The following is a 23,387-nucleotide window of genomic DNA, read 5'->3' as shown; positions in this document are numbered from 1 at the left end:
TCTTATAAACAGATATAATCGGGTTCGGTGAGGGGGGGCTTGGTCTGTATGTTAATTTTTTCTCATTGTTTTATTCAAACCATTTGTATTTTAATGTAATTATTTATTTGGGTTTAAGTCTACCATTTTGCATTTTGCTTTTTGTTTTCTCTTTGCCTAAGTTCTCCCTCATTCTTTGTCCTCCTTTCTTGCCTTCTTTTGGATTAATCGAGTGTGTTTTATTATTCCATTCTCTCTCCTAGCTTTAGTGATACATTCTGTTATAATTTTTTAACTAGTTAGAATTATACATCTGGACTTATTAAAGTTTATCTTTAATGAGCACTCTAGACACTCCCCAAATAATGCAAAGTTCTTAGCAAATGTGGCTCCATTTACCCTCCCACTTCCATCTTTTGTGCTATTGCTTTCATATAATTACTAATACAGTTGACCTTTGAACGATGCACAGATTAGGGGCACCACCCCCTTGTACAGTCAAATCTGTATGTAACTTCACAGTCAGCCCTCCTTATCCGTGGTTCCACATCCATGGATTTAACCAACTGTGGATCATGCAGTACTGTAGTACATGTTTGTTGAAAAAAATCCACATACAAGTGGATAGACACAGTTCAAACCCTTGTTTGTTCAGGGGTCCAACTATACATATATTATAAACCCTACAAGCCATTTTTAAAATTCTTTTTCTAAATTGTCGATATTCTCTTGTATCTATCCACATATTACACTTTCTTATGCTCTTCCTTCCGTCCTGCCAGTTTGTATTTTTTCCATCTGTGATTACTTTCCTTCATCCTGAAGAACTTTGTTTTTTATTTCCTGTAGTTTAGGTCTGTTAGTGACAAATTCTCTCAGCTTTGATTTTTTCTGAAACAGTTATTTCACCTTCATTTTATTAAAAATTTAATTGAATGAAAGATTCTTTAATTATTCGTAGTGCTTTACAATTTTCAAAAGTTTTCACACAGATGATTTTTTATAATTGCATGGTAACCCTGTTTCTTCCCCCTACCCCTATATTGCCCCTCCCCTCCCCTTACTGGTAATCACTAGTTTGTTCTCTATATCTGTGAGTCTGCTTCTTTTTTTGTTTTATTCAGTAGATTGTTTGTATTTTTAGATTCCACATATAAGTGATATCATACAGTATTTGTCTTTCTCTGTCTGACTTATTTCACTTAGCATAATGCTCTCCAGGTCTATCCATATTGCTGCAAATGGCAAAAATTTCACTTTTTTATGGCTGAGTAGTATTCTGTTATATATATATATAGAATATATATCACATATATATATGTACCACATATATATATACCACATATATATATATATATATATATATATATATATATATATATATACACACCACATCTTCTTTATCTATTCATCTGTTGATAGACACTTAGATTGTTTCCATACTATTTCATCTTCATTTTTGAAGGGTATTTTCACTGAGCATAGAACTCTAGGTTGGCAATTTCTGTATTTTAGCCCTTGAAAACTATCATTTAAAACTATCGCTTCTGGGCTTCCCTGGTGGCGCAGTGGTTGAGAGTCCGCCTGCCGACACAGGGGACACGGGTTCGTGCCCCAGTCCAGGAAGATCCTACATGCTGTGGAGCGGCTAGGCCCGTGAGCCATAGCTGCTGAGCCTGCACGTCCCAGAGCCTGTGTCTCCGCAACGGGAGAGGCCACAACAGTGAGATGCCCACGTATCACAAAAAAAAAAAAAAAAAAAAAAAAACTCGCTTCTTACTTTCATAGTTTTCTATTAAAAAGTCAATTGCTTCTGTAAGAGTAATCCTTTTCTCTACTAACTGCTTTTAAAATTTTATCTTTGTCTTTCATTTCACTTGTATTTATGTATTTTATTTTCAGCCGTTTAACAGTGATGTGTTTTGGTATATTTTGGGTTTTTTTTTTTTTTTTTGTATTTTTGCTGCTTGTGGATTGCTGAGCTCTTTTTTCATTAGTCTTCAAATATTGCTTTTACCTCATTCTCTGTCTTCTCTCACTGGGATTATAGTTACTCATATTTTGGATCTACTGACTGTGTCCACATGTCTCTATTGCTGAACCTGTTTTTTCCATATTTTTGCTTCATTTTGCATGTTTTCTATTGATTTTTCTTCAAATTCAGTAATTCTTCTGCTGGGTCTTGTCTGCCCTTAAATCTATCCAATGAGTTCTTAATTTTTAATATTGTATCTTTTATTCTGGTGTGTCCATTTAATTTTTTATATAGGTTCCAGTTTTCTGTGAGTATTACTTATCTTTTCTTACATTTTGTTCGTCTTTTCCTCTACTTTTTAAAACCGTATTAATTATGGTTATCTTAAAGTCTGCTTCATTATCTGGATCATACATAAGTCTTCTATTGTCTGTATTTTTCTTGATTACCAGTCACATGTTCTGCCTCTTTTGATGTCATGTGTATATACATTACACACACGCACACGCACTGGATATTTTATATAAAAGAACTGTTGAGACTCCAGCTGATATTTTCCATCAGAAAGAATTCTTCCTTTCCTCTTTCCTTTAGGCTAATAGGATAAGGGCCTGATCCCCTCAGTCTAATCATGGATTGAGCTAGTTCAGATCTGAATTGTACCTATGGTTCATATCCGTGTTCCTTGCACCTGGGCCCTGTTGGGCTCTCGACTGAGAACCTAATGGGTCTCCATCTTCATAGTCCTGAAAAACTGCAAGAGATTGTCCTACGCTTGAGAGGTTTGGGGCTTGGTTCTTTGACCTTTCAGTCCTTACAATTTCAAAATATGGCATTTATCTTGAAGAGGAGATCAGGTGTGCTAGAGGTAGACCTCCTTCTAGTGGAACCTTGTCTCCTGAAATCACAAGATTATAGCAGTTTTCACTCTGCCTTTTTAGAAGCTCTCAGCCTAGCTTTGCAGCTCCAATGTGCAGGCTCAGAACTCAGCAAATGTCCCTTGGGAAAAACTGGCCACACAGATGGAACTCCTCAAGTTCCAGTCTGTCACAGAGCCTCTCTGATTTTTCTTTCCTCCAGTGGAGCTCCTCTGCACAGGCCAAGCCTGACTGTCAGTTCATGCCCAAATTTGGCAGATGTCCTCAGGAAAGTAAACAGTGTCAGCTCCTTCAGGAACCCTCTCCACCCAGGTCTGAAATTCCAGTTCATCTAATCCTCATGATTTTTACAACAATGCAATGTCTTTTAAAGATAATTTATCTGACTTTTTCTAGTTGTTGCATCAGCAGTGTTACACTGTCATGATCTATAACATCCTACCTGGAAGCACAAGAAATACCATCTTCTACCTACCCACTGTAAAGAGTTTATTAACTTGTCCCCTCGCAGAGCAGCCAGAGTGCTCCTTTTAAGTACACCCAGTCACACCCTGCTCAGAACCCTCCAGTGGCTTCCCTTTAGACTTACAATAAGTTTGGATTCGTTTTCATGGTCTACAAAATCCCACACAATCTTATTACCAGTCCCTTTCTAACCTTATCTCCCACCACTCTCCCCTTCGCTCACTCAATTCCAGCTATACTGACCTCCTTTCCATTTCTCAAACACATTAACATGTTTCCATCTCAGAATCTTTGCACTTGTTATATACCCTCTACTTGGATGTTCCTCACATCTTCATAAGGCTTTGCCTTTATTTCAGTTAGGAGCTCTGTGCAAATGTCACCTCCTCAAAGAGGACTTTCCTCACCCCTCTGTCTCCTTACCTTGCTTTAGTTTTAATCATAGCACTTACCTAACATTATACTGTATACTTACTTGCCTATTTTCTGTCTCCTCCGACCAGGAGGTAAGCTCCGTGAGAGTGGAAACTATGTCTGTTGTGTTCACTGTTCTCCCCCAGTGCTTCGATTAGTGCATAGCCTGTAGTAAGTGCTTAATAACTTTGTGGAATGAATTAGATACCCCTTACCATGAAAAATTCTCAATTAAGGAGAAGAAGAATGATTGGAGTAAAGCCGAAAGTACTCTAACATAGGTGTCTACAGAATGTTTTGGAGTAAGTGGAATACTGATGGAGTTGGGACATAGTCAGACAAGGCCTCAGTAAGGAGGTGGCCCTGGAGCTGAGTGTTGAAAACTGAGTACTGATGTATGTCTGACCAGGAAGAATAGAGAACTCAACATATATGAACGAATTGGTGTTCAGAAAACAGAGGAGCTAGAACATGGGGGTGGGTGATAGGAAATGACATCAGACATAACTGGAGAGCAAGGCAGGGGCAGAGTCACAAAAGTCTTTGGATATCAGGATAAAGAATTTGGACTTTACCTTAAAGGTAATATGGAGCAGAGATTTTTAAGGTAAGGAAATATGCTATCAGATGTATATATTTCCATGTGTTTCACTACTCCTCACTGCAATAATCACACTAAAACTTTAAGTAGATTGATATAGAAAATCCCTGATTCGGTTGTCAGGGCCCAGTTTCAAAACATAAGTCCTATCCCAACTCACTGTATAACCTAGGGAAGGCATCATTTCCTCTTGTGGGCCTCAGATCTTCATTCTTAGCAGGAGAAGATTGTAGGTAAGATCCATTCCATCTCTGAGCCTGTGTTTATATGCTTTAACTAGATTCCTTGGGGAGAACAGTTTAATTTATTCTGCATCTGCCAGAAATAATTAAAACTCCCAATTCTGGCCAATCAAACTTCAGTTCTCCTCTGAGATTTTCTAACATTTAGGTCAGATGCCAAGAAACTAGCTTCCTGGGATAAAACTATCCAAGCAGAAGTAGCAAGTCTTTTTTTCCCTCTGGCTGGGATGGGAATGCAAGTGGGAAGAGGGGGTGTTAGAATGAGTCTTTTTCTTGCAGTTGTGATTCCAAAGAATCCCTATCCTGCATCCGAGGCGAACACTGAGAAGCCCAGCATCCACAGCAACACCAAAACTGCCTTGGAGCCTCAACCAGGGCAGAGGGGGCGTAAACCAGGAAAGAAGCGGGGCCGGACACCCAAGCCCCTAATTCCCCATCCCATCTCTACCCCATCCAAGTCAGCTGAACCTTTGAAATTCCCAAAGAAGAGGGGTCCCAAACCTGGCAGTAAGGTAGGTAAAAATGTGGGTTTGCCAGCACGGAATAAATGGTTTTAAAGGGGTAACTCATCCATATCCATCCATCTTAAAAAGGGATGTGTCTGGCCCTATTCTCCACCTTGTGTATGCTTTTAAGAAGAATCTCCTATATTGTCATCCCTACTTTAGCTACTTACCTGGGAGTTGGTAATGTTACAGATAAGATAGTATGGATAAGAAATAAATTTTTACTTTGAAAGTTACATTCATGGGAATTCTGGTCTAATATCTTCCATAGATGGAAGGCCCTGCTCCTAATTGTTTTTAACCTACCCAGAGTGGATGCCCAGGTATGTGAACAGAAAGAGAAAAGTGACTCTGTAAATGTATTTATTTTTCTGTCCCTGTACCTTCTTTAAAAAAAAAAAAGAAAAAAGAAAAGAAGAAGAAAAAAAGAAAATTATTGAATATTTACTAAGTATCAGGCTCTGTACCTGACACCACTATATATCACATGATCTTCACAAAACCCTTGGAGATGAGTAGTGTTAATGTTATTAAATAGTCAAATAAGTTGAGACTTAAAGATGTGAAATGACTTCCCTATGGTCACATAGCTAATAAATGGCAAAGGCTACAGAGATGGGTCTCCAGATCTTCTAGTTCTAAGGTCACTGCTGCCCTACCACATATTCACTCTCTCACATTTCCTGAGGGAGGTTAACACTTACCTCTGGTGTAGGAAAAGACTGCTGGGTCGAGCTTCACTGAGCACTGTTACTGAAAGTATCACCTTTTAGTCATGACCAGTTCTCCATGTGTATCTTCCCTAGGGAAACCATTGATATGAAACCTACTCAGCTGCTTCTCTAGGGCTTCCTTTGGCATCACCTTCTTTCTCCACTCACTTCTTAACTATCAAGGAATCTCTCTGCAACTCCCTCCCAAACTAGACTACCTGAGTTCCAGTTTAGAAATGATACCCAGTTCTCCCTAGGCATTCCTTTCTAATTTCATAAGTTCCTCCCTAGGTTTGGTTGGTTGGGTGGGTTTGTTTTTTTTATTAGCTCCAGCTGACCTCAGTCGTTCTCGAATATAAGCTCTTCAAGGTCAGGAATCTAGTCTTTTTTTTCTCTTTTTCTTCTGCAGTGCCCTATATCCCAGTCTCTTGGGAAATGTTCAGTATATGCAAGATGGATGGATGCATGCATGCATGGATGGATGGATGGATGGATTTTAGTGATGATGTTCCAATTGAGATTATCTCTTATTTATTGGTTTTGAATTCTTGATGTCACATCCTAATCCTTCTATGTAACACATAATGCTCCTGATCTATTACCACTAACCCCAAACCCAGGGGTTCATTTTTGTGTCCATTATGGTCTTCTCATTCTCATGTTGTGGAGGAGAGGCTGAAGGCTCTAAAGATTCCAAGGCCAGGGAAGTCATGCTTTTGACGATGTGAAGGCACCTTGATAGATTAAAAACAGAGAAAACTTGTCTCTGAGGTTCCAAAGACAGAACCAGAACCAATGAGCAGAAACTCAAGCAGACAGGCTTTGTCTCAACATAAAAGGAACAGTTAAATCTATTTCAAAATGCAAGTAGTGATCTCCCATCACTAGAGGTATTTCATCAGGTACCAGATGACTACTGGGAGGGATGTTTTCAAGGAGTGGAAAGTAGAAGTGTTAGATGGATAGTTGGATTAAGTAACCTTTAAGATCCTTCAAAACCTAAGAACTATGATTCTCTGATTGCCTCAGCTCTGCTTTCTCAGGAAGTCCTAACATAGTAGCCCAAGTCCTCTTTCTTTCCAATCCTCCTGATAGCAGTAATTCTCATCTAATACTGTACTTCATGGCATGGCATTTGACTCCCTAATTCCCTTTCCTGTCCTTTTGCCTATTCCTGTAAGTGTATATACCTTTACTTAACCCATGATATAACCCTCATGTTCATTTTTGAAGCAAAGTGGTCTTGGGACAAGAGCATAGGCTTTGAAGCCAGACAAACTTAGATTTATATCTCATCTCCAATTGTTACCACCTGTGTGACTTTGGGAAAGCTTTGAGTACAGCTGTGAGCCCCAGTTTTCTCACCAGTAAAATGGAGTTGCGTTAATATATGAATAGATATAATACATGTAAATGCACCTATCTCAAAAGGTAATAAAGCTTTACATCTTTCTGCTTTTTTCTACAATATTTGGGAACCTAACTCACCAGGTTTGTTTCTTCAGGGACCCCATGAAGTCCTACCACCAACTCAATGAAGTTGAACTGGTATTTCCTTTCTTCCCTGACTCATTGCTTATTTGGATTTTCACTTGTGGCAATATCAAAAAATGAGAGGAAACATCCATATCCTGTGTGTGTGTTGAATGTTCTGTAAGAGTTTGCATGACTGCTTTCACAAGCAGAGCCATCCTAGAAGTCAGTCAGGTTTATACAGCTCCCACAGTGGACCCTACGTGTGACATTCAGTAGGAAGGGATTTCTGGATCTCAGAAATGGTTGTTTTCCTTGCATTCAGAAAGGCTTTTAGAAAACTGTTTCTTGGAAAAAGCCTTCTGAGATCTCTCTCCCTCAGAGATTGCCTGGACCAGCATAGAGGAGATACTAGATTCTTCTCAAATCATTTTTATTACTTCCCCCATTATTGGTATTCTATACTGTATGCTTCATTGAAAGACGTTTATTGACACTTATCATATGCCGAGTACCATGTAGGAATGGTAAACAGAATCAGACCCTCAAGGAGCGCCAGGCTAATAGGGGACACCAGTATGTAAATATATATTGACAATACACTGTGATAAATGCAACAATACAAAGTACAGAAATAGCACAAAAGAGACAGTAAAGCTTATCCAGAAAAGCTTCCTGGATAAACAGATATTTATAAGGAAAAAAAAAAAAAAAGAAAGGGTATTCCAGGCAAAAGGATTGGTTTATTATTGTAAAGGCAAGGACCAGGTAAAACTGCAGGTTTTGAGAGAACTACTATAGTTAGAGATTACTGGAGTATAAGGTTTAAGATAAGAAATGACAGGTAATAAGCTGAAGGGGTAGGCAGGGGAAAGTAGTTTGTGGAGTTAGGGGAAGGGAGGTTTCCATTCTTCAACAGAGGGAAACAAACTAATGTCAAAGTAGACTTAAGCCACAGCATTTTTTTTTTTCCTTTTTCTGCTTTTTTCTGTCTAACTAATAAAGAACCTGGACTTCAGATGATAATATTGAATACAGTAGAAAAGATAGTGAATTAAGCTGTGGCTATACAGAAGCCCAGACTCTTATACATATTTATTAAACATCTACTGTATTTGCAGCTTTGGGCAAGACGCTGTGTGGAAAAAAATATATATCATATGATATCACTTATAGGTGGAATCTGAAAAAATGTTACAAATGAACTTAGTTGTAACACTTTTAGGAAACAGACACACAGACATAGAAAACAAACTTATGGTTACCAAAGGGGGAAGTGCAGGGAGAGGTCAATTAGGAGCTTGAGATTACCAGATACACACGACTATATATAAAATAGGTAAACAACAGGGTCCTACTGTATAGCACAGGGAACTATATTCAATATCTTGTAATAACCTGTAATGGAAAAGAAACTGAAAAAGAATACACATATATAAATATATAACTGAATCACTTTGCTGTACACCAGAAACTAACACAACATTGTAAATCAACTATATATCAACTGTAAACAAAAAAAAGATTAAAACAGTCCCATCCACAAATGTATTTCAGTTTCATGCGTGAATTAAGTACTAAGAATAGAGGAATGAGAAGACAAGTTACCTATCATGGGTAGAAACTTTTCCCCATCCATTTTGACAGAGGAAACCTCGGACTTTGCTGAACCCACCACCCACCTCACCAACAACCAGCACCCCTGAACCGGATACCAGCACTGTACCCCAAGATGCTGCCACCATCCCCAGCTCAGCCATGCAGGCCCCCACAGGTAAGAGCAGATCACAGTATTAGCTGCAACAAGCCCCAGGCCCCAGTGTCTATACTTTCTCTTTTACTGCACCAATAATTAGCCCCCTATCCATTTATAAATCTCAACAGAATCTTAAAAAAAAATTTTTTTTTAACTTTGAAATAACTTCAGAGAAACCTCCATTCTGTCAAAACAATCAAAGAAATTTGGGTAGATGTTCTGTGAACTCAGCGTTGGGGATCTGGGGCATGGGGGTGGGGTGGACATGGGGCCAGCACCAGGAGCTCCCTGGCCCAGTTTGTAATTATGCCCATCGTTTCCAGTTTGGGGTGCTCCCTCTTTAGTGATCCCTTCCAGAACCCTTCCAGCACAATAATAATTCTGCCACCACTCATATATGTATGACACTGCTCTGTTTTTTTTTTAATGTCATTGATGGTGGAAAATCTTGGTGCTGTGAAAGTATTTCAGTGCTCGTTTGATTCGAAGCAAAATCTGGTAACTAAAGTGGGTGCGTAACCACCTGGGTTGTGCGTATCTGTTCCCATTTCGTAAACTATATATGGAGGTAACTCTAAAAGAGCTACCCCTTTAGAATAGATAAACATAGATATACAGCCTCCCTGTGGGGTAACTAAAAAGAACAATACTCATTTTTTATGTCTAAATTAAGATACATATGTGAAACCTTACTTTTGTTACTCTGCAGCTACTCCATCTTCTTAGGGAAATCTAAGCAATTGGAATGACCCCCATGGAAGTTAGGGTAGTCTTTTTCTTAGGAGTTGAATTTGTCTCCACCCAAATCCTAGAATGTTAGCACTTGAAGGGAAGGCCAGCTATAGTTTCCTCCCCAAATAACCTTTGGAAAACAACAGAGCCTGCAGTGGCATTTATGTCCAGCTCTAGTCAGGGTACTATCATGTGATTTCTTCAAATGTATCTTATGCATCTAGCCCCAGCTAGTTACTGGGTTTGCTTAATCCAAAAGTGTCATTAGATTAGTGAACAAAGCTTAGGAGCTTTGACCCTAAGCTCCATGGAAGAGGAAGTAAAGATAGATGAACACCTTGGTGAAGATACTGATTACATTTTCCAGCCTCATGACACGCCCCCTAGGTGCCTGCATACCTGCTTGGTTTACTCCATATCCTTCTAAATATCACTTAGGTGCCTGGATGCCTTTTTAACAAAACCTAGAAGATTCATAGCAGTGGGAGCTTCATGACTATGCCTCACTTTTCGGTTTAAATGATGTAGACCATCTCTTCTGGCAGTCTCGAAGCTGGCAATCCCTCCCTTGGTCTGAATCTCATAGCCTAGGAAAAGTGGCAACTTGACTTTGTATCCCTGTTTCCTGTTCTTGGCCAGGCTATCGCAGTCTTGACTGATCACTGTTTCACCACCCCAGTTGGACCTTTGCTCTTTCTGTGTGACCTTGATGTCACTTCCTTTTCTGAGCCTCAGTTTCCACACCTATACAACGATACGATTAGTCCAAGTTACCTTTATAGACCCTTCAAATGTTAACAATAAAAGCTATTATAGGGACTTCCCTGGTGGCGCAGTGGTTAAGAATCTGCCTGCAAAGGCAGGGGACATGGGTTCGAGCCCTGGTCCGCGAAGATCCCACGTGCTGGGGAGCAACTAATCCCGTGCGCCACAACTACTGAGCCTGCGCGCCTAGAGCCCATTGCTCCGCAGCAAGAAAAGCCACTGCAATGAGAAGCCCATGCACTGCAATGAAAAGTAGCCCCTGCTCACCGCAACTAGAGAAAGCCCACGTGCAGCCACAAAGACCCAATGCAGCCAAAAATTAATTTTTTTTAAAAGCTATCATAGATTGAAAGCTGTGTGCTACACTATATCCTTTATTACCAACCTTTCGGGGTTCTTTTAACTGCACGACACTTTTTAAGAGTTATTTTGATCAGAGTTATATACATGCTAATAGTTTAAAGGAACAATAGGCCTACAAGAATTATTACAAAAACAAGACGAACAGTCCCCTCTATGCCCCTGTCATTTACTTCTCACCAAAGGCAATCACTTTTAATTTAGCTGATTCTTTTATTTATCTCCATATATGTAAGTGGAATGTTTATATTGCTTTTTTTTTCTTTTTTTTAGCTTGAGGCATTTTCAACTGACAACACACTTTAACTCTTCCTTTTCTTTTTTTTTTTTGGCAACCCAGGATTTAACTCTTCATCTCCTTACCCGTTACCCACCCACACATGCTTGTGTATCTTAATACTATGATACTATAATTGTGATTAGATTGAAATTCATTCATTTGCATTGTTACTTGTTATAGGCTATTCTCAGTTGAACTGTAGAGTACTATGATTACTTTTCCTTTATTGTACAAAATTTTGTTTTAGAGTAAATCTTGATTTCTTTGTTATGTGTTTATTTTGCTATATACTTATTAACTCAGCCTTAAACTCTCTTACTGCCATATACATCTTTCTTTATGTTCAAGCACGTTTTATATTCTATCCATTTCAAACTCTAAAAGAAATCTCTTCTGGAGCCTTCTGAGTTCCTTGACAACCTCTTCACCTCTCTTTTGTGTTATCCCCAGTTTGCTCCTTCCCACATCTTTATTTTCCCATGTAATCTTTCTTAAATTTATATCTTTCGTTTTGTGTGAAACCTGTTTATTCCCTTTGAAGCTTCTCTTCATCCCCATTATTCTGAAATTTCACCTAGGATGTATTTTTACCTACCATGTGGACACGTAGTGTGCCTATTCCATTATTTGACTTCTTGAAACTTTCTTAAATTCATCAATGATTTTCTCCCACTTTTTCTCTATTCACTGTTCCTGGCATACATGTTATTCAGATGTTGACCCTCCTGAAGTCGTCCTCTGTATTCTTGACCCTCTTTATTCTTATTCCTATTCTCTTTGTCTTTTTGCTCAACTTTCTTCAGGCTTTCCTCAACTCTGTCCTCTAAACTTTGTATTGAGTTTCTTGTTCCTGGCATTTTGCTTGTAAAAGTGTCATTATTTATTACTCTAGTGGCATTTTCCAAAGGGTATTTGGTAGAAAACCAGTCTTGCAAAATGCTCTGCATAAAGGGATTTTACATACATTTAGGAACTTGGTCACATACATTTAGGAAAGCCTTGCACTCTGCTTACCCACTCTTGGATGTTTGCATCGGCTATGAAGAACTCTTTTTTGTTTTCTGAACTTTTTACTAGACTGTTTTTTTTAAGTACGGGAGGTACAGAGCTTTCCCGTATACCCCCTGCTCCCACACATGCATGGCCTTCTCCATTACCAACATCCCCCACCAGAGCAGTATGTTTGTTTCAGTTGATGAACCTGCACTGACACATCATTATCACCCAAGGTCCGTAGTTTACCTTAGAGTTCTCTCTTGGTGTTATACTTGCTATGGATTTTGACAAATATATAATGACATGTATCCACCATGATAGGATCCTACAAAATAATTTAACTGCCCTAAAAATCCTTTTTGCTCTGCCTGTTCATTCTTTCCTCCCCACTAATCTCTGGCAACTACTGACCTTTTTACTGTCTTTATAATTTTGCCTTTTCCAGAATGTCATAAAGTTGAAATCATTCCGTATGTAGTCTTTTCAGATTGGCCTTTTCACTTAGCAATATACATTTAAATTTCCTCTGTGCCTTTTCATGGCTTGATAGTTCTTTTTTTTTTTTTTTTTTTTTTAGTGCTAAATAACAACATACCATTTTCTGGCTATACCAATAGTTTATTTATCCGTTCACCTACTGAAGGACATCTTGGTTGTTTCCAAGTTTTGGCAACTATGAATTATGCTGCTATAAACATTCATGTGCAGGTTTTAGTGAAAACATAAGTTTTCACTTCCTTTGGGTAAATACCAAGGAATGCGATTTCTGGATCACATAGTAAGAGTATATTTGGTTATGTAAGAAATTGTCAAACTGTCTTCAAAGTGGCTGTATCATTTTGCGTTCCAAGCAGCAGTGAATGAGCGTACATTTGTTGCTCCACATTCTCGCCAGCATTTGATGGTGTCAGTGTTCTGGATTTGGGCCATTCTAATAGGTGTATAGTAGTATTTCATTGTTGTTTTAATTTGCATATCTGTAATGACATGTAGAGTAGAGCATCTTTTCATATACTTATTTTCCAGTTGTGTATCTTCTTTGGTGAGGTGTCTATTAACAACTTTGGCACATATTTTAATCAGGTTGTTTGTTTTCTTATTGCTGAGTTTTAAGAGTTCTTTGTGTATTTGGATAACAGTCCTTTATCAGATCTGTCTTTTGCAAATAATTTCTCCCAATCTGTAGCTTATCTTCTCACTCTCTTGACATTGGCTTTCACAGAGGAGAAGGTTTTAATTTTAATGAGTCCAGCCTATCAATTATTTCTTTCAGGGATCCTGCCTTTGGTGTTATATCTGAAGTCACTGGCATAGCCAAGGTCATCTTAGTTTTCTTCTATATTATCTTCTAGGAGTTTTATAGTTTTGAATTTTACATTTAGGTCTGTGATCTATTTTGAGTTAATTTTTGTGAGGGGTGCAAAGTCTATGTCTAGGTTCCCTTTTTTGCATGTGGCTATCCAGTTGTTTCAGTACTGTTTGTTGAAAAGACTGTCTTTGCTCCATTGTATTGCCTTTGCTCCTTTGTCAAAGATCAGTTGACTGTATTTGTGTGGGACTATTTCTGGGCTCTCTATTCTGTTCCATTGATTTGGCTATTCTTTTACCAATACCGTACTGTCTTGAAGTTGGGTAGTGTCAGTCCTCCAACTTTGTTCTTTCCCTTCAATATTGTGTTGGCTCTTCAGGGTTTTTCCCTCTCCATATAAACATTAGAATCAGTTTGTTGATAGCCACAAAATAACTTGCTGGGATTTTGATTGGGATTGCCTTGAATCTATAGATCAAGTTGGGAGGAATGGACATCTTGACAGTATTTTCTTATCCATGAACATGGGGATATCTCTCCATTTATTTAGTTCTTTCTTGATTTCGTTTATCAGAGTTTTGTAGTTTTCTTCATATAAATCTTGTACGTATTTTGTTAGATTTATACCTAAGTATTTTATTTTTGAAGGTGCTAAGGTAAATGGTATTGTTTTTAATTTCAAATTCCACCTATTCATTGCTGTTATATATGAAAGTGATTGACTTTTGTGTATTAACCTTATACTCTGCAGTCTTGCTGCAACTGCTTATTAGTTCCAGGAATTTTCTTTTGTCAGTGCTTTTGCATTCTCTACATAGACAATCACGTCTTCTACAGATAAAGGGGGTTTTATTTCTTCCTTACCAAACTGTACACCTTTCATTTCCTTTTCTTGTCTTATTACATTAGTTAGGACTTCTAGTACAATGTGGAAAACTCGTGGTAAGAGGGAACATCCTTACCTTGTTCCTGATCTTAGTGGGAAAGCTTCTAGTTTCTCACCATTAAGTATGATGTTAGCTGTAGGGTTTTTGTTGATGTTATTTATGAAGTTGAGGAAGTTTCCCTCTCCTCCTAGTTTTCTGAGAGTTTCCATCATGAATGGGTCTTTGATTCTGTCAGATGTTTTTTTCTGCATCTATTGGTATCATGTGATATTTCTTCTTTAGTTTGTTGATGTGATGGATTACATTGATTTTCAAATGTTGAATCAGTTTTACATACCTGGGTTAAACTCCGTTTGGTTGTAGTGTATAATTCTTTTTATATATATATTTTTTTTTTTTTTTTTTTTGCGGTACACGGGCCTCTCACTGTTGTGGCCTCTCCCGTTGCGGAGCACAGGCTCCAGACGCGCAGGCTCAGCGGCCATGGCTCACGGGCCTAGCCGCTCCGCAGCATGTGGGATCTTCCCGGACCGGGGCACGAACCCGCGTCCCCTGCATCGGCAGGCGGACTCTCAACCACTGCGCCACCAGGGAAGCCCTTATATATTGTTGAATTCAATTTGCTCGTATTTTGTTAAGGATTTTTGCGTGTATGTTCATGAGAGATATTGGTCTCTAATTTTCTTTTCTTGTGAAGTCATTGTCTGGTTTTGGTATTAGGGTAATGCTGGCCTCATAAAATGAGTTAAGAAGTATTTTCTCTGCTTCTGTTTTCTGAAAGAGATTAGAGAGAATTGGTAAAATGCATTTTTAAATGTTTGGTAGAATTCTAGTGAATCCATCTGAGCCAGATGCTTTCTGTTTTGGAAGGTGATTAATAACTGATTCAGGTTCTTTAATAAATATAGGCCTATTCAGATTGTCTTTTTCTTTTTGTGTGAGTTTTGGTAGATTGTGTCTTTCACCAAATTGGTCCATTTCATCTAGATTATCAAATTTGTCAGCATAGAATTATTCATAGTATTCTTTATATTACCCTTTTAATGACCATGGACCTGTAGTGATCCATGTAGTGATCCATCTCTTTCATGTCTGATATTAGTAATTTGTGTCATCTCTCTTTTTTCTTATTAGCATGTCTAAAGGCTGATCAATTTTATTGATCTTTTCAAGGAAGCAGCTTTCCTTGATTTTTCTCTGTTGACTTCCTGTTTTCAATTTCATTGGTTTGTGCTCTAATTTTTATTATTTCTTTTCTTATGCTTACTTTGGATTTTATTTGCTCTTCTTTTTCTAATTTCCTGAAGTGGAAGCTTAGATTATTGACTTTAGATCTTTCTTCTTTTATAGCGTATGCATTCAGTGCTATAAATTTCCCTCGATTCACTGCTTTGGCTGTATCCCACAAATTTTGATAAGTTATAGTTTCATTTTCATTTAGTTCAAAATATTTTTAAATTTCTCTTGAGATTTCTTCTTTGACCCATGTGTTATTTAGAAATGTGTTGATTAAGCTCCAAGTATTTAGGGATTTTTCACTTATCTTTCTGTTACTGATTTCTGGTTTTATTCCATTGTGGTCTAAGAACAGACATATTACATGATTTCTGCTCTTTTAAATTTGTTAAGGTGTATTTTATGGCCCAGAATGTGGTCCATCTTGGTGTATGTTCCATGTGAGCTTGAGAAGAATGTGTGTTCTGTTGTTGGGTGAAGTAGCCTCTAATATCAATTATATCCAGTTTATTGATGGTGCTATTAAGTTTAACAGTGTCCTTACTGCCTGCTGAATCTGTCCATTTCTGATAGAGGGATGTTGAAGTGTCCACCTGTAGTAGTGGATTCACCTGTTTCTCCTTGCAGTTCTATCAATTTTTGCCTCCTGTATTTTGATACTCTGTTGTTAGGTGCATACACAGTAAGGACTGACATGTCTTCTTAGATATTTGACCTTTATATCATGTAATGCCCCTCTTTATCTGTGATAACTTTCCTTGCTCTGAAATCTGCTCTGTCTGAAATTAATACAGCTACTCCCGCTTTCCTTTGATTAGTGTTAGCATGGCATATCTTTCTCCATCCCTTTACTTTTAATCTATATGTGTCTTTATATTTAAAGTGGGTTTCTTATAAACAACATAGAGTTGGGTCTTGTTTTTTGATCCAGTTTGAAAATCTCTTTCTTTTAACTAGTTTATTTAGACCATTGACATCTAAAATGATTATTGATATAGTTGGATAAATATCTACCATAATTGTTACAGTTTTCTATTTTTTTGCCTTTGTAAGTTGTTCCTATATTTGTCTTCCACTCTTTTTCTGCCTTTTGTGGTTTTAACTGAGCATTTTATATGATTCCACTTTTTCTCCTTTCTTAGCATATCAGTTATATTTCTTTTTTTACTTTTTTAAATGATTATCCTTGAGTTTGCAAATAACATTATAACTAATCCAAGTCTGTTTTCAAATAACACTATACCACTTCACAGATATAATAAGAATCCTAATTCCTCCTGTCCATCCTTTGTATGATTACTGTCATTCATTTTACTTAGACATAAGTATGTATAAGCATGTACATATATATATACACAAGCATACACAGATACATCATTGCTATTTTTATTTTGAACAAACTGTTATCTGTTAGATCAGTTAAGAATGAGGGGACTTCCCTGGCAGTCCAGTGGTTAAGACTTCACCTTCCAGTGCAGAGGGTGCAGGTTCAATACCTGGTTGGGGGTCTAAGATCCCACATGCCTTGTGGCCAAAAAACCAAAACATAAAACAGAAGCAATATTGTAACAAATTCAATAAAAACTTTAAAAATGGTCCATGTCAAAAAAAAAATCTTTAAAAAAAAATAATAAGTTCTTATTTTGCCTTCACCTATTCTGTCTCTGATGCTCTTTTTTTTTGTGTAGAGCCAAGTTTCTGACCTATGTTATTTTCCTTCTCTCTAAGGAATTCCTTTAACATTTCTTGCAGGGCAGATCTACAAGCAACAAACTCCATCAGTTTTTCTTTGTCTGAGAAAGTTGTTTTGTTTTGTTTATAAATTTATTTATTTATTTGTTTTTGGCTGTGTTGGGTCTTCGTTGCCACGCACGGGCTTTCTGTAGTTGCGGTGAGCAAGGACTACTCTTCGTTGCGTTGCGAGGGCTTCTCATTGCGGTGGCTTCTCTTGTCGCAGAGCATGGGCTCTAGGCGCATCACTGTGCCACCAGGGAAGTCCCTGAGAAAGTTTTTGTTTCTCCTTCACTTTAATTTTTCAAGGGATAGAATTCTAAGTGAGTGGGTATTTTCTCTCAACACATTAAATATTTCACTCCCTTCTCTTCTTGCTCACATAGTTTCTAAGGATGTAATTTTTTATTGTTGCTCCTCTATAGGTAAGATGGTTTTTTCCTCTGAAATCTTTCAAGATTTTTTAGCTTTGATTTTCTGCATTTTTGAATGTAATATGCCTACATGTAGTTTTTTTGTGTCATTTATCCTGTTTGGTGTTCTCTGACCTTCCTAATCTGTGCTTTGGTGTCTGACATTAATTTGGGGAAATTCTCTGTCATTATTGCTTCAAATATTTCTTCTATTCCTTTCTTTCTTCTCCTTCTGGTATTCCCATTATGTGTATGTTACCCCTTTGGTGGTTGTCCCACAGTTCTTGGACACCCAGTCTATTCTGGGTGGAGGCTTTTTTTTTTCAGTCTTCTTTTTTCTTTGCTGTTCAGTTTTGGAAGTTTCTATTGAGATGTCCTCAAGTTCAGTGATTCTTCCCTTGGCTGTGTCCAGTCTACTAATTAGCCCATCAAAGGCATTCTTCATTTCTGTTACAGTGTTTTTGATCTCTAGCATTGATTTTTTATTTTCTTAGAATTTCCATCTTTCTGCATACATTGTCCATCTCTTTTGCATGCTGTCTGCTTTGTCTATTAGAACACTTAGCATATTAATCATAGTTGTTTTAAATTTTTAATCTAATAATTCCAGGGACTTCCCTGGTGGCGCAGTGGTTAAGAATCCGCCTACCAATGCAGGGGACACGGGTTTGAGCCCTGATCTGGGAAGATCCCACATGCCGCGGAGCAACTAAGCCTGTGAGCCACAATTACTGAGCCTGCGCTCTAGAGCCCATGAGCCACAACTACTGAGCCTGAGAGCCACAACTACTAAAGCCCGCGTGCCTAGAGCCTGTGCTCCACAACAAGAGAAGCCACCGCAATGAGAAGACCACACGCCGCAACTAGAGAAAGCCCGTGCGCAGCAACGAAGACCCAACGTAGCCATAAATAAATAAATAAATAAAATTTTAAAAAATAATAATAATTCCAGCATCCCTGCCATGCCTGAGTCTAGTTCTGATCTTGCTCTGTCTCTTCAAACTTCATTTTTTTGCCTTTTAGTTTACCTTATAAATAGGCCTTTAGTAATAATGGTAAGGTATGAGGGGAGGAGAAGTATTCTATAGTCCTATGATTAGGTCTCAGTCTTTCGGTGAGACAGTGCTCTTGGACTGTGAACTTTACCAGTGCTTCTTAATCCCCCTCATGCCCCTTAGATGGGGCAGGATGGCTGGAGGGGGCTGCAGTTGGTTATTTCCCTTCCCCCAGGTAGATTAAGTTCTGATCAAATCCCAGCAGATTAAGTTCTGGTAAAATAATTTCTCCTGAGGGTAGGCCTTGTTAAGAAGGACAGAATGCTCTGGCATATTTTTAAATGGCTCCTTTTCCCCCCTCCCCCTGCTGGAAGCATGAGGGCATTTTTCTCCGATATTCACTGTGAGAACCTGGTCGAACTTCTGGAGGTAAAACTCACAAAAGTGTGGGACCACCCCCACCCCATGAGTGGATCCCCCCTGGAGTTTTTAACTCTTAGACGTGTTCACACAGAGCTTCCAGTAGGAATTCTATAGTTTAGATTTTCCTACCTCTGCACGAGTTCCTGTGGCGGTTTCTTTTTAGTAAATTGTGAGTCTCTGTGTTCACCCATCTGTCTCTTGGTGGGGAGCAGCAGTTTGCCCTGTGACCTCAGTTCTCTGATGGATCTAAAAAGGATAGTTGATTTTGCAGGTTGTTCAGCTTTTTACTTGTTGTCAGGATGAAGTGGCTACTTCCAAGTTCCTTCCACGCTGGACCCTTCTCTGAATCTTTTCTTCAGCCTCTAATTCTGATATCATGGATGCAGTAGAAAACCAAAACATGACAATATACAAAAATATCTTTATGACCTTAAGATTGGGAAGGATTTTTAAAATAAGACAATAAGCATAAATTAGAAAAAGTATATAACCTTTATATTCCTGGAAAAGGTAATACCAGGATATTCGACTGTACTACAATTAGAGCAGAGGCAGCTCATCTCTCTTCCACATTGCATCAGTTGAGGTGGTTCAGCTGGGGCTGTTGGACCCACTTCCAAGATGATCCATTCATGCGGCTAACAAAATTGGTGCTGGCCGTTGGTTCTTCTCTGCACGGATGCCTCCAAAAGGTGTCTTGGGCTTCCTCATCCCAGGGTGACTGGATTCCAAGAGCAAGTGTCTCAAGAAACAGGAAGTGGAGGCTACCATTTTCTTAAGGCTTGAGCCCCCAAATCAGCAGAGCATCATTCCCATATCATATGCTATTGAACAAGCGGTCACAGAGCCCAGATTCAAGAGAAGGGGAGTAGACCCCACATCTTGCTGGGAGGAGGGTCAAAGAATTATGGACCATATTTTAAAACCACATCAGTCCACTTTCTGGACATAAGTTATTTATATTTTTACCACTTGGAAGATTTATTCTTCCCCTTGCAAGATTCCCCATTAAAGGTCTCATCCCTTTACAACATTGGGCTCCAGATCTGGCATCTCATCATCTAAGTCAGATCCAGGTGCAAATGAGACCTCTCAGGTGCAGTTTCTCAGATACAGCTCCTTGAGTGTAGTTCTTCTCAGACCGAAGACCTGTGACCTAAAGAAACATGTTGTCTACTCCCCACATACCCAGCATACAGTGATGGGGTAGGCATAGGATAACTTATAGATACATTCATTCAAAGGGGAAAAAACCTGGAGGCACATAACAGTCACTGGTTTATAGAAATTCTGAAATCCAGCTGGGCATATGTTGCCAATTTCTTAATTAGATCCAATACTACTTTCTGGGAGTTGTTTCCATGGCTCTTTGGTTTTGTCCTCTGAATCATCCTTCCTTTTCCATAGGAAATCTGAGATTGCCTTCTCAGTCTTCCTCCTGATTGTAAAAGGTTGGGGGTTCAAAGAATTCTTTCCATTTTGTACCATCTCTGCCCCTTTTAATCTGAGCTAGCAATGCTTCTGCCAGAATGATTCTCTTAGAAACTTGAGAATAGAAGCCTAAAAGGTCTTAAGAAGGCTGTCAGTGAGGGCTTAAAGGAAAGTGAGGAAAATCTTATTGGAAGATGGCGGACAGGAGACACCTGCTAGATAGTGATGGAAAGTCTGATAACACTGTCACCTGCAGTAACATGGAACTAGGAAATGTACCTGATGAACTCAGTGAAATGTAAGGAGATTTCCAGACAAAGTAATGAAGTGCCACCTGGCTTCTCACTGCCTATGATAAAAATGTAAGATGAGAGAGATGAGCTTCAAAAAAAAAACATAGCGAATAAAAAAGTCCAGGACTCACACAGTCTGGAAATGCTTCTCATTTCCAGTCTCTCCAGAAGGCAAATAGTTCTAAATTAAGAAAGGGTCAAATCCAGAATGGGACAATAAAAATCTTTCGTTAAGATGTCAGAACGATTTAAGACTATGCTTCATAGTCTCTTTCAGACCAAAAGGCCCTCTAAAAATTGTAAGGGCAAGTCTCACAGACACTCTTCCTTAAACAGTAAGATTTTTACGAATCTTAAGGGCATTGTCTCACAGCAGCTATACAGGAAGCCCAAAGTAGAGAAGGTCTTATCTTCAAGAGATTTGTGACTGCGGCTTTTAGCTTATGAAGTAAATTTCAATAGTGTTCATAGAAAACCCCCCAAGTTTCATTCTGGTGGAAGCATTGCCACCTCAGACTAATAGCGCCAGAGACAGTGCAAAATAGACTAGTACAGAATCCTTTAGACCCCAACGTTTTACAGGCTTCTATTCAAGGCCCTTTCAGCTTCACTCACATTCTTTTTGTGGGCTTTTATGCTTCTTTCTGCTTCCAAGTCCCAAAGCCAATGTCATGTGTGTTGGACTTCTGTTACCGTAACACCCTATATCTGATACCACATTCTGTTCCAGTAATCTTTTGCTACATAACAAGGCACTACGAAACTTCATGGCTTAAAACAACAATGTGGGCAGTGCTGGGTGGCGACAGCTGGTCTCTCTTCCCTGCAGTGTCAGCAGAGGTGGCTTGACCCCGACTGGAGGATCCACTTCCACCACAGAGCTGACAGGTTGGCTCTGGCTATTGGTCTCTCTCCATATGGACCTCGCCACATGTGGCTTTGCCTCCTCACATATGCCAGTTGGGTTCCAAGGGTGAACGTCCCAAGAAAGAAGACGTGGAAGCTGCCAGTTTCTTAAGGCCTGGGTCCAGAAACTTGGCACAGTGTCATTTCCACCATAGGTTATTGGTCAAGTATCACAGAGATCAGTGGAAGGAATGTCAAAGAATCTGGGAACCACAGTCTTTGGAAGGTTTTATCCTTTGGCTTTTGTATTTCACCCTTTTAATCCATATAGAATTTTTTTTTAAATCATCACTGAACTGGTTATATTTTTTCCTTTTTACATGCTTTAATTAAGTAAAATTTACATACAGTGAAATGTACATATCTTAATATACAATTTGATGAGTTTTAATTAATGTAAGCAGCCATGTAGCCACAGCGCCAGTCAAGATAAGAGTCATTTCCACCACCTTGGACGTTGCCTCATGCCTCCTTACGGTCAGCCTTCACTCTCGCCTTTATTCTGATTTCTGTCACCATAGGTTAGATTTTCCTGTTCCTGAAATTCATGTATAAACGGAATCAGATTGTGTGTACTATTTTGTATTTGGTTTCTTTCACTCAAAATAATGTTTTGAGAAGCATTCGTCAATAGTTCATTCTTTTTTAATGCCAAGTGGTATTCCAGTAAATAAATATACCACAATTTGTATATCTATTCTCTTGTTGATGGACATTTGGATTGCTTCTAGTTTGGGGCTATTATGACTAACCTGCTATGAACATTTTAATAAGTGTCTTCTCACAGACATAATGTTTTCACTTATTTTCGTTACTCTTTTCTCTTTGAGTTCCTCATTTTTATTTGTTTTGTTTTCAATGAAAGAGTCATATTATGACATGGAAATTCTAACCATTTCTTAATCAGCCAATTCTTTTATTGTCTTTATAGACTTTTTTATTAAGTCTTTATAGACTTTTATTAAGTCTACCTTCACACTGACCTGCAGGGGCCCCTGCCCATTCTTGGGCCTTTTGTGAATTATAAAGATGGAGCAGCTTGGCTCTCATCATTCCCCACTCTTGGTTAAGGAGTCAGCATTCTTGGGTCTGCTGAGTCAGTTGCTACTTTGTCACTCTGCTTTCCAGCTTCCAGAATTTTAAGTTGTCTCCTTTCTTGTTATCTGGCTCATTTTAGTGGGTTTTAAGAGAAAAAAGAGTTAAATATATATTTCAATGCATCTTGTTTACCCTTTTCTTTTTTTTCCTTTCTTTCTTTTTCAGCCGTCACCTTCCACATCCTGCCTCTCTCTTTTTGTTTTCTTCTCTCCATCTTGCTTCCCCTTAGATTTAGAATGACGACGGTGGAAGAATCCTCAGGCAGCATCTGGCTCAGCCCCTCCATTTTGTGGATGGCAAACCTGAGGCCCAAAGAGGACAGCAGTCTGTCCACAGCCCACACAGCTACTGCTCTTACCTTTTTGCCTTTAATAACAAAAGAGACTTTTTGCCCTCCTGCCCTTCAGTTAGTGAGCCAGGACAGTGTGAAGAAGCAGAGTACCCCCTACTCAAGTGGAAGCCTAGAAGTCAGGTCAGCAGAAGGAATGCCGTAGCTGGCCAGGCAGCTGCGGGTCCTCTCTGGAGACCAA

The 23,387-nt window shown here is 38.8% G+C and overlaps 1 protein-coding gene across 8 annotated transcripts in view; it reads left to right on the top strand.

Annotated features, from left to right (window-relative positions):
• SCMH1 (Scm polycomb group protein homolog 1) overlaps positions 1–23,387 on the top strand; it is a 193,037-nt gene that overhangs the window by 144,204 nt on the left and 25,446 nt on the right. For all 8 annotated transcript variants that reach the window (XM_032651177.1, XM_032651191.1, XM_032651217.1 and 5 more), the window contains 2 exons: positions 4,834–5,066; positions 8,894–9,020. In XM_032651177.1, the coding sequence (XP_032507068.1) occupies positions 4,834–5,066; positions 8,894–9,020 (360 nt within the window). The remainder of the gene's footprint in view (positions 1–4,833; positions 5,067–8,893; positions 9,021–23,387) is intronic.

The sequence above is a fragment of the Phocoena sinus genome, chromosome 1, assembly GCF_008692025.1.
Source record: "Phocoena sinus isolate mPhoSin1 chromosome 1, mPhoSin1.pri, whole genome shotgun sequence".
Classification (NCBI taxonomy): Eukaryota; Metazoa; Chordata; class Mammalia; order Artiodactyla; family Phocoenidae; genus Phocoena; species Phocoena sinus.
Note: the sequence above shows the minus strand (reverse complement) of the source record. Positions and strands in the feature narration are given on the sequence as shown.